The sequence below is a fragment of the Oncorhynchus masou genome, chromosome 7 (assembly GCF_036934945.1).
Source record: "Oncorhynchus masou masou isolate Uvic2021 chromosome 7, UVic_Omas_1.1, whole genome shotgun sequence".
In the NCBI taxonomy this organism is placed as follows: Eukaryota; Metazoa; Chordata; class Actinopteri; order Salmoniformes; family Salmonidae; genus Oncorhynchus; species Oncorhynchus masou.
In genome coordinates this window covers 781,913-794,272 of record NC_088218.1, presented here as the reverse complement: position 1 = coordinate 794,272, position 12,360 = coordinate 781,913, and the positions used below count along the sequence as shown (strand labels likewise).

Here is a 12,360-nt window from a genome sequence, read left to right as displayed (position 1 = left end):
CAGATGTTATTGGTCACATGGTTAGCAGATGTTAATGGTCACATACACATGGTTAGCAGATGTTAATGGTCACATACACATGGTTAGCAGATGTTAATGGTCACATACACATGGTTAGCAGATGTTAATGCGAGTGTAGCGAAATGCTTGTGCTTCTAGTTCCGACAATGCAGTAATAACCAACAAGTAATCTAACTAACAATTCCTAATCTACTGTCTTATACACAGTGTAAGGGGATAAAGAATATGTACATAAGGATATATGAATGAGTGATGGTACAGAGCAGCATAGGCAAGATACAGTAGATGGTATCGAGTACAGTATATACATGTGAGATGAGTATGTAAACAAAGTGGCATAGTTCAAGTGGCTAGTGATACATGTATTACATAAGGATGCAGTAGATGATAGAGTACAGTATATATGTATACATATGAGATGAATAATGTAGGGTTTGTAAACATTATATTAGGTAGCATTGTTTAAAGTGGCTAGTGATATATGTATTACATAAGGATGCAGTAGATGATAGAGTACAGTATATATGTATACATATGAGATGAATAATGTAGGGTATGTAAACATTATATTAGGTAGCATTGTTTAAAGTGGCTAGTGATATATTTTACATCATTTCCCATCAATTCCCATTATTAAAGTGGCTGGAGTTGAGTCAGTGTGTAGGCAGAGGGATTCATTTTACATGGCCACCTCATCTCCTCTACCTCAGACCTTCTTCTCCAGTTTACAGATCAACAGCTGGAACGCAGGCATACGAGAGAGGACAAACATGATACTAGCGACCTTCTAGGGACCAGAGGGATTCATTTTACATGGCCATCTCATCTCCTCTACCTCAGACCTTCTTCTCCAATGGGTTTTGACGAAGGAAAAGGAGAGAGGAATCAAGGACAGATGGATTGAGCCGCGGTGAGGGTAAAACCATAGAGATGGATAGAGGACTCATCTTTATATCTGTGCCGTTGCCAGCGTCTCCTCCTTCCCCCCACCCACCTCCTCCTCCTCCTCCCACCCACCCACCTCCTCCTCCCCGCCACCCACCCCCTCCTCCCATCCACCCACCCCCTCCTCCCACCCACCTCCTCCCCCACACCCACCCACCCCCTCCTCCCCCCACCCACCCCCTCCTCCCACCCACCCACCCACCCCCTCCTCCCCCCACCCACCCCCTCCTCCCACCCACCCACCCCCACTCTGTGACAGCATGGGCAGGGCTTTTCAGAACCCATAGGAAAACTCCACGCCGTTGACTACTTTAAAATGGCAGAAGCACGGTGGAGGCCCTTAATGGCGTTGCCCATGTTTAAACAGCCTGTTGGCCACTAGAGACCTCTATCATTCTCTATGGGGGAAGGAAAAAAAAAAACTCACCTTCTGAGTCTCGATGTGTTTCTCCAGGATTTCCTGCTTCTTCTTCCTCATTTCCTGTTGGAGCCGCAGGGCTTCCTGTCAGGGGAATATTAAAGTGGTAATCCACCTCTTCCACAACCACGGTAAAGTGCTCTGAGCGTCTGGAAAAGCTACATAAAGACGACTGTTACGTTCAGACTCTTCTCCAAGGAGTCTCTAGGATTAGAGATGGATGAACATGACCCCCCTTCCCTAACCCTTCCCCCTTCCAGCCCCCCACCTTCTCTTCCTCCTCCTCCACCCACCTTCCCACCCACTCCTCCTTCCCCACACCCTCTCCCCCCCCCCCCCCCACTCACCTCCTTCCTCTCCTCCATCCACCCACCCACCCACCCATCCATCATCCATCTTTCCCTCCCTTCAATCTCCTCCCCCCACTCTCTCCTCTCCTCCCCCCTACCCACCCTCTCCTCCTCCTCCTCCCCCCACTCTCTCCTCCTCCCCCCACTCACCTCCTTCCTCTCCTCCATCCACCCACCCACCCACCCATCCATCATCTATCTTTCCCTCCCTTCAATCTCCTCCCTCCCTCTCCTCTCCTCCCCCCTACCCACCCTCTCCTCCTCCCCCCACTCACCTCCTTCCTCTCCTCCATCCACCCACCCACCCAACCATCCATCCATCTTTCCCTCCCTTCAATCTCCTCCATCCCTCCCTCTCCTCCTCCTCCCCCCCACCCTCTCCTCCTCCCCCCCACTCACCTCCTTCCTCTCCTCCATCCACCCACCCACCCATCCATCATCCATCTTTCCCTCCCTTCCCTCTCCTCCCTCCCTCTCCTCTCCTCCTCTCCCACCTGTTTATTCTTCATAGCCTCCTCTGTAGCAGCGACGCCAGCGAACAGAGCCGTCTTCTGAGCTGCTTTCAGAGCTGCCATGTTATACACTGTCTTAGTCAGCCCCGTAGAGGTGGAGAACACCTGTTGGAGAGGACCATGTTATACACTGTCTTAGTCAGCCCAGTAGAGGTGGAGAACACCTGGTGGAGAGGAGGACCATGTTATACACTGTCTTAGTCAGCCCCGTAGAGGTGGAGAACACCTGTTGGAGAGGAGGACCATGTTATACACTGTCTTAGTCAGCCCCGTAGAGGTGGAGAACACCTGGGGGAGAGGAGGACCATGTTATACACTGTCTTAGTCAGCCCCGTAGAGGTGGAGAACACCTGTTGGAGAGGAGGACCATGTTATACACTGTCTTAGTCAGCCCCGTAGAGGTGGAGAACACCTGGGGGAGAGGAGGACCATGTTATACACTGTCTTAGTCAGCCCCGTAGAGGTGGAGAACACCTGGGGGAGAGGAGGACCATGTTATACACTGTCTTAGTCAGCCCCGTAGAGGTGGAGAACACCTGGTGGAGAGGAGGACCATGTTATACACTGTCTTAGTCAGCCCCGTAGAGGTGGAGAACACCTGTTGGAGAGGAGGACCATGTTATACACTGTCTTAGTCAGCCCCGTAGAGGTGGAGAACACCTGTTGGAGAGGAGGACCATGTTATACACTGTCTTAGTCAGCCCCATAGAGGTGGAGAACACCTGTTGGAGAGGAGGACCATGTTATACACTGTCTTAGTCAGCCCCGTAGAGGTGGAGAACACCTGTTGGAGAGGAGGACCATGTTATACACTGTCTTAGTCAGCCCCGTAGAGGTGGAGAACACCTGTTGGAGAGGACCATGTTATACACTGTCTTAGTCAGCCCCGTAGAGGTGGAGAACACCTGGTGGAGAGGAGGACCATGTTATACACTGTCTTAGTCAGCCCCGTAGAGGTGGAGAACACCTGTTGGAGAGGAGGACCATGTTATACACTGTCTTAGTCAGCCCCGTAGAGGTGGAGAACACCTGGGGGAGAGGAGGACCATGTTATACACTGTCTTAGTCAGCCCCGTAGAGGTGGAGAACACCTGTTGGAGAGGAGGACCATGTTATACACTGTCTTAGTCAGCCCCGTAGAGGTGGAGAACACCTGGTGGAGAGGAGGACCATGTTATACACTGTCTTAGTCAGCCCCGTAGAGGTGGAGAACACCTGTTGGAGAGGAGGACCATGTTATACACTGTCTTAGTCAGCCCCGTAGAGGTGGAGAACACCTGTTGGAGAGGAGGACCATGTTATACACTGTCTTAGTCAGCCTCGTAGAGGTGGAGAACCCCTGTTGGAGAGGAGGACCATGTTATACACTGTCTTAGTCAGCCCCGTAGAGGTGGAGAACACCTGTTGGAGAGGAGGACCATGTTATACACTGTCTTAGCCCCGTAGAGGTGGAGAACACCTGGTGGAGAGGAGGACCATGTTATACACTGTCTTAGTCAGCCCCGTAGAGGTGGAGAACACCTGGTGGAGAGGACCATGTTATACACTGTCTTAGTCAGCCCTGTAGAGGTGGAGAACACCTGGTGGAGAGGAGGACCATGTTATACACTGTCTTAGTCAGCCCCGTAGAGGTGGAGAACACCTGGTGGAGAGGAGGACCATGTTATACACTGTCTTAGTCAGCCCCGTAGAGGTGGAGAACACCTGGTGGAGAGGAGGACCATGTTATACACTGTCTTAGTCAGCCCCGTAGAGGTGGAGAACACCTGGTGGAGAGGACTCATATAGGAGAACACCTGGTAGAGAGGACTCATATTGGAGAACACCTGGTAGAGAGGACTCATATAGGAGAACACCTGGTGGAGAGGACTCATATAGGAGAACACCTGGTAGAGAGGACTCATATAGGAGAACACCTGGTAGAGAGGACTCATATAGGAGAACACCAGGTGGAGAGGACTCATATAGGAGAACACCTGGTGGAGAGGACTCATATAGGAGAACACCTGGTGGAGAGGACTCATATAGGAGAACACCTGGTGGAGAGGACTCATATAGGAGAACACCTGGTGGAGAGGACTCATATAGGAGAACACCTGGTGGAGAGGACTCATATAGGAGAACACCTGGTGGAGAGGACTCATATAGGAGAACACCTGGTGGAGAGGACTCGTATAGGAGAACACCTGGTGGAGAGGACTCATATAGGAGAACACCTGGTAGAGAGGACTCATATAGGAGAACACCTGGTAGAGGAGGTCAACTTAAAGGGCAACTCAAAGGAAAACTCAAATCAAAAACTATATTTAGATTTGTTGATACAGTGGACTTGTTTTCTCACCTTTCCTGCCGGTCCACTAGGGGTACTTCCTGGTTTAGAGGCGAAGCCCAGCCTCTCCTTCATTGATAGGTTGGATTTAAAGTCATTCTGTGAGGCAACGCGAGAGTCTTGGTTGGGCTCCGAGCTGTCGGCAGGCAGAGGGCCCAGACGGTCTTTGACGGACTGTTTCAGACTAGTGGCTGGCTGCTGCACCTGCTGGAGTTCACAACAACAACAACAACAACGTCAACAATAAACAAACAAAGGGCAGCGGAAACAGGCTAGGCTCGGTCAACGGCAACAGGCTAGGCTCGGTCAACGGCAACAGGCTAGGCTCGGTCAACGGCAACAGGCTAGTAGGTCAACGGCAACAGGCTAGTAGGCCAACGGCAACAGGCTAGTAGGCCAACGGCAACAGGCTAGTAGGCCAACGGCAACAGGCTAGGCTCGGTCAACGGCAACAGGTTAGGCTCGGTCAACGGCAACAGGCTAGTAGGTCAACGGCAACAGGCTAGTAGGTCAACGGCAAAAGGCTAGTAGATCAACGGCAACAGGCTAGTAGGCCAACGGCAACAGGCTAGTAGGCCAACGGCAACAGGCTAGTAGGCCAACAGGCTAGGCTCGGTCAACGGCAACAGGCTAGGCTCGGTCAACGGCAACAGGCTAGGCTCGGTCAACGGCAACAGGCTAGGCTCGGTCAACGGCAACAGGCTAGGCTCGGTCAACGGCAACAGGCTAGGCTCGGTCAACGGCAACAGGCTAGGCTCGGTCAACGGCAACAGGCTAGGCTCGGTCAACGGCAACAGGCTAGGCTCGGTCAACGGCAACAGGCTAGGCTCGGTCAACGGCAACAGGCTAGGCTCGGTCAACGGCAACAGGCTAGGCTCGGTCAACGGCAACAGGCTAGGCTCGGTCAACGGCAACAGGCTAGGCTCGGTCAACGGCAACAGGCTAGGCTCGGTCAACGGCAACAGGCTAGGCTCGGTCAACGGCAACAGGCTAGGCTCGGTCAACGGCAACAGGCTAGGCTCGGTCAACGGCAACAGGCTAGGCTCGGTCAACGGCAACAGGCTAGGCTCGGTCAACGGCAACAGGCTAGGCTCGGTCAACGGCAACAGGCTAGGCTCGGTCAACGGCAACAGTCTAGGCTCGGTCAACGGCAACAGGCTAGGCTCGGTCAACGGCAACAGGCTAGGCTCGGTCAACGGCAACAGGCTAGGCTCGGTCAACGGCAACAGGCTAGGCTCGGTCAACGGCAACAGGCTAGTAGGTCAACGGCAACAGGCTAGTAGGTCAACGGCAACAGGCTAGTAGGTCAACGGCAACAGGCTAGTAGGTCAACGGCAACAGGCTAGTAGGTCAACGGCAACAGGCTAGTAGGTCAACGGCAACCTTTGCTAGTAGGTCAACGGCAACAGGCTAGTAGGTCAACGGCAACAGGCTAGTAGGTCAACGGCAACAGGCTAGTAGGTCAACGGCAACAGGCTAGTAGGTCAACGGCAACAGGCTAGTAGGTCAACGGCAACAGGCTAGTAGGTCAACGGCAACAGGCTAGTAGGTCAACGGCAACAGGCTAGTAGGTCAACGGCAACAGGCTAGTAGGTCAACGGCAACAGGCTAGGCTCGGTCAACGACAACAGGCTAGTAGGTCAACGACAACAGGCTAGTAGGTCAACGACAACAGGCTAAATCTAAGTGCACCACTTTTGACCGGTAGAAAAGGAGTGCACTTTTAAGGGAATAGCCTGCCATATTTGGGAAGTGGACTTACCATGAGTGGCTGTGGTTGATGGTGTTGCTGTCCCTGCTGTCCCATTCCCTGCTGTCCCATTCCCTGCTGTCCCATCTCGTCCTCACAGTGCCAGAGGACTCTAATGAAGCGGTTGTTGAGAACGGCCTCAGGACTCTGCAGGGCACGCTTAGCCTCCTCGTGACTGTCAAACTGGATCAGGGCCCCCTCCGGGTCATTGCCATAGGTTACCTGGGGGTGGGGGGGGGAGAGACAGAGAGGGGGAGAGAGATAGGGTTATGTTAACCCTCACTCACTAAGAAGAAGTGCACTAAATAGGGAGTAGTGTGCCAATAACACCAACAAGAAAAAAAATACAGCTTAAAGCAGAACGGTATCGTTAGCCAATCAGTCGAACCTGCAGGTTGACGATAGTCCCGAACTTGCTGAAGTGTTGGTTAAGCTTGGAGATGTTGTTGAGTCCCTGGGGGATCTGAAGGACCGACAGCTTGGTGTTTGACCCAAATGGAGCCTTCTGGTTCTGAGGGTTCTTGTTGTGGAACCCACCCTGGACGTTCTGCTGGTTGAAGTTGGGTCTGACAGAACACAGAGATTACAGGAACAGCTACAGGAACACCTGCTGTACTGCTTGTTGTTTACCAGAAACAGCTACCGTGCTGCTAGTTGTTTACCAGAAACAGCTACCGTGCTGCTAGTTGTTTACCAGAAACAGCTACCGTGCTGCTAGTTGTTTACCAGAAACAGCTACTGTGCTGCTTGTTGTTTACCAGAAACAGCTACCGTGCTGCTAGTTGTTTACAAGAAACAGCTACCGTGCTGCTTGTTGTTTACCAGAAACAGCTACCGTGCTGCTTGTTGTTTACCAGAAACAGCTACCGTGCTGCTTGTTGTTTACCAGAAACAGCTACCGTGCTGCTTGTTGTTTACCAGAAACAGCTACCGTGCTGCTTGTTGTTTACCAGAAACAGCTACCGTGCTGCTTGTTGTTGACAAGAAACAGCTACCGTGCTGCTTGTTGTTGACAAGAAACAGCTACCGTGCTGCTTGTTGTTTACCAGAAACAGCTACCGTGCTGCTTGTTGTTTACCAGAAACAGCTACCGTGCTGCTTGTTGTTGACAAGAAACAGCTACCGTGCTGCTTGTTGTTTACCAGAAACAGCTACCGTGCTGCTTGTTGTTGACAAGAAACAGCTACCGTGCTGCTTGTTGTTTACCAGAAACAGCTACCGTGCTGCTTGTTGTTTACCAGAAACAGCTACCGTGCTGCTTGTTGTTTACCAGAAACAGCTACCGTGCTGCTTGTTGTTGACAAGAAACAGCTACCGTGCTGCTTGTTGTTTACCAGAAACAGCTACCGTGCTGCTTGTTGTTGACAAGAAACAGCTACCGTGCTGCTTGTTGTTTACCAGAAACAGCTACCGTGCTGCTTGTTGTTTACCAGAAACAGCTACCGTGCTGCTAGTTGTTTACAAGAAACAGCTACCATGCTGCTAGTTGTTGACAAGAAACAGCTACCGTGCTGCTTGTTGTTTACCAGAAACAGCTACCGTGCTGCTTGTTGTTTACCAGAAACAGCTACCGTGCTGCTTGTTGTTTACCAGAAACAGCTACCGTGCTGCTTGTTGTTTACCAGAAACAGCTACCGTGCTGCTTGTTGTTTACAAGAAACAGCTACCGTGCTGCTTGTTGTTTACCAGAAACAGCTACCGTACTGCTTGTTGTTTACAAGAAACAGCTACCGTACTGCTTGTTGTTTACCAGAAACAGCTACCGTGCTGCTTGTTGTTTACCAGAAACAGCTACCGTACTGCTTGTTGTTTACAAGGTCCTTTGTGTAAAAAGGTTATTGACATGTTATACGAACAAAAAATAAAAAAATGGGACTTAATACTGTCCTCCTATTGTTGGTAGGTATATTACCAACAGGTATATTACCTATATTACCAACAGGTATATTACCTGTTGTGGTCTATGATGGTTCTCTAATGTTCTATATGAACCCCCGGGTATATTACCTGTTGTGGTCTATGATGGTTCTCTAATGTTCTGTCTGAACCCCCAGGTATATTACCTGTTGTGGTCTATGATGGTTTAATGTTCTATATGAACCCCCAGGTATATTACCTGTTGTGGTCTATGATGGTTCTCTAATGTTCTATATGAACCCCCAGGTATATTACCTGTTGTGGTCTATGATGGTTTAATGTTGTCTGAAATCCCAGGTATATTACCTGTTGTGGTCTATGATGGTTTAATGTTCTGTCTGAACCCCCAGGTATATTACCTGTTGTGGTCTATGATGGTTTAATGTTCTGTCTGAACCCCCAGGTATATTACCTGTTGTGGTCTATGATGGTTTAATGTCCTGCCTGAACCCCCAGGTATATTACCTGTTGTGGTCTATGATGGTTTAATGTTCTGTCTGAACCCCCAGGTATATTACCTGTTGTGGTCTATGATGGTTTAATGTTCTATATGAACCCCCAGGTATATTACCTGTTGTGGTCTATGATGGTTTAATGTTCTATATGAACCCCCAGGTATATTACCTGTTGTGGTCTATGATGGTTCTCTAATGTTCTGTCTGAACCCCCAGGTATATTACCTGTTGTGGTCTATGATGGTTCTCTAATGTTCTATATGAACCCCCAGGTATATTACCTGTTGTGGTCTATGATGGTTTAATGTTCTGTCTGAACCCCCAGGTATATTACCTGTTGTGGTCTATGATGGTTCTCTAATGTTCTGTCTGAACCCCCAGGTATATTACCTGTTGTGGTCTATGATGGTTCTCTAATGTTCTGTCTGAACCCCCAGGTATATTACCTGTTGTGGTCTATGATGGTTCTCTAATGTTCTGTCTGAACCCCCAGGGATATTACCTGTTGTGGTCTATGATGGTTCTCTAATGTTCTATATGAACCCCCAGGTATATTACCTGTTGTGGTCTATGATGGTTCTCTAATGTTCGATATGAACCCCCAGGTATATTACCTGTTGTGGTCTATGATGGTTTAATGTTCTGTCTGAACCCCCAGGTATATTACCTGTTGTGGTCTATGATGGTTTAATGTTCTATATGAACCCCCAGGTATATTACCTGTTGTGGTCTATGATGGTTCTCTAATGTTCTATATGAACCCCCAGGTATATTACCTGTTGTGGTCTATGATGGTTCTCTAATGTTCTATATGAACCCCCAGGTATATTACCTGTTGTGGTCTATGATGGTTCTCTAATGTTCTATATGAACCCCCAGGTATATTACCTGTTGTGGTCTATGATGGTTTAATGTTGTCTGAACCCCCAGGTATATTACCTGTTGTGGTCTATGATGGTTTAATGTTCTGTCTGAACCCCCAGGTATATTACCTGTTGTGGTCTATGATGGTTTAATGTTCTGTCTGAACCCCCAGGTATATTACCTGTTGTGGTCTATGATGGTTTAATGTCCTGCCTGAACCCCCAGGTATATTACCTGTTGTGGTCTATGATGGTTTAATGTTCTATATGAACCCCCAGGTATATTACCTGTTGTGGTCTATGATGGTTCTCTAATGTTCTATATGAACCCCCAGGTATATTACCTGTTGTGGTCTATGATGGTTTAATGTTCTATATGAACCCCCAGGTATATTACCTGTTGTGGTCTATGATGGTTCTCTAATGTTCTGTCTGAACCCCCAGGTATATTACCTGTTGTGGTCTATGATGATTCTCTAATGTTCTATATGAACCCCCAGGTATATTACCTGTTGTGGTCTATGAGGGTTTAATGTTCTATATGAACCCCCAGGTATATTACCTGTTGTGGTCTATGATGGTTCTCTAATGTTCTGTCTGAACCCCCAGGTATATTACCTGTTGTGGTCTATGATGGTTTAATGTTCTATATGAACCCCCAGGTATATTACCTGTTGTGGTCTATGATGGTGTAATGTTCTATATGAACCCCCAGGTATATTACCTGTTGTGGTCTATGATGGTTCTCTAATGTTCTGTCTGAACCCCCAGGTATATTACCTGTTGTGGTCTATGATGGTTTAATGTTCTATATGAACCCCCAGGTATATTACCTGTTGTGGTCTATGATGGTGTAATGTTCTATATGAACCCCCAGGTATATTACCTGTTGTGGTCTATGATGGTTTAATGTTCTGTCTGAACCCCCAGGTATATTACCTGTTGTGGTCTATGATGGTTTAATGTTCTATATGAACCCCCAGGTATACTACCTGTTGTGGTCTATGATGGTTTAATGTTCTGTCTGAACCCCCAGGTATATTACCTGTTGTGGTCTATGATGGTTCTCTAATGTTCTGTCTGAACCCCCAGGTATATTACCTGTTGTGGTCTATGATGGTTTAATGTTCTATATGAACCCCCAGGTATATTACCTGTTGTGGTCTATGATGGTTCTCTAATGTTCTATATGAACCCCCAGGTATATTACCTGTTGTGGTCTATGATGGTTCTCTAATGTTCTATATGAACCCCCAGGTATATTACCTGTTGTGGTCTATGATGGTTTAATGTTCTATATGAACCCCCAGGTATATTACCTGTTGTGGTCTATGATGGTTTAATGTTCTGTCTGAACCCCCAGGTATATTACCTGTTGTGGTCTATGATGGTTTAATGTTCTATATGAACCCCCAGGTATATTACCTGTTGTGGTCTATGATGGTTCTCTAATGTTCTATATGAACCCCCAGGTATATTACCTGTTGTGGTCTATGATGGTTTAATGTTCTATATGAACCCCCAGGTATATTACCTGTTGTGGTCTATGATGGTTCTCTAATGTTCTATATGAACCCCCAGGTATATTACCTGTTGTGGTCTATGAGGGTTCTCTAATGTTCCGTCTGAACCCCCAGGTATATTACCTGTTGTGGTCTATGATGGTTCTCTAATGTTCTATATGAACCCCCAGGTATATTACCTGTTGTGGTCTATGATGGTTTAATGTTCTATATGAACCCCCAGGTATATTACCTGTTGTGGTCTATGATGGTTCTCTAATGTTCTATATGAACCCCCAGGTATATTACCTGTTGTGGTCTATGATGGTTTAATGTTCTATATGAACCCCCAGGTATATTACCTGTTGTCTATGATGGTTCTCTAATGTTCTATATGAACCTCCAGGTATATTACCTGTTGTGGTCTATGATGGTTTAATGTTCTATATGAACCCCCAGGTATATTACCTGTTGTCTATGATGGTTCTCTAATGTTCTATATGAACCCCCAGGTATATTACCTGTTGTGGTCTATGATGGTTCTCTAATGTTCTGTCTGAACCCCCAGGTATATTACCTGTTGTGGTCCATGATGGTTTAATGTTCTATATGAACCCCCAGGTATATTACCTGTTGTGGTCTATGATGGTTTAATGTTCTGTCTGAACCCCCAGGTATATTACCTGTTGTGGTCTATGATGGTTTAATGTTCTATATGAACCCCCAGGTATATTACCTGTTGTGGTCTATGATGGTTTAATGTTCTATATGAACCCCCAGGTATATTACCTGTTGTGGTCTATGATGGTTCTCTAATGTTCTGTCTGAACCCCCAGGTATATTACCTGTTGTGGTCTATGATGGTTTAATGTTCTATATGAACCCCCAGGTATATTACCTGTTGTGGTCTATGATGGTTTAATGTTCTGTCTGAACCCCCAGGTATATTACCTGTTGTGGTCTATGATGGTTTAATGTTCTATATGAACCCCCAGGTATATTACCTGTTGTGGTCTATGATGGTTCTCTAATGTTCTGTCTGAACCCCCAGGTATATTACCTGTGGTCTGTGTCTCATGCCAAATCAATTGTCTCACGGTCTCAAGGTGTGTGTTCTTGTTTGTCGGACCAACGTGTGTGTGTGTTCTTACTTGTCGGACCAACGTGTGTGTGTGTGTGTGTGTTCTTACTTGTCGGACCAAGGTGTGTGTGTGTTCTTACTTGTCGGACCAACGTGTGTGTGTGTTCTTACTTGTCGGACCAACGTGTGTGTGTGTTCTTACTTGTCGGACCAACGT

At 47.8% G+C, this 12,360-nt stretch overlaps 1 protein-coding gene across 1 annotated transcript in view; it reads right to left on the bottom strand.

Annotated features, from left to right (window-relative positions):
- The window catches only part of LOC135543119 (RNA-binding protein 26-like), a 36,667-nt gene that overhangs the window by 8,197 nt on the left and 16,110 nt on the right, over positions 1 to 12,360 (bottom strand). Inside the window, exons 11-15 of the mRNA XM_064970196.1 lie at positions 6,714 to 6,891; positions 6,338 to 6,547; positions 4,588 to 4,782; positions 2,229 to 2,351; positions 1,394 to 1,468 (exon numbers count right to left, since the gene is read on the bottom strand). Coding sequence (XP_064826268.1) covers positions 1,394 to 1,468; positions 2,229 to 2,351; positions 4,588 to 4,782; positions 6,338 to 6,547; positions 6,714 to 6,891 — 781 coding nt within the window. The remainder of the gene's footprint in view (positions 1 to 1,393; positions 1,469 to 2,228; positions 2,352 to 4,587; positions 4,783 to 6,337; positions 6,548 to 6,713; positions 6,892 to 12,360) is intronic.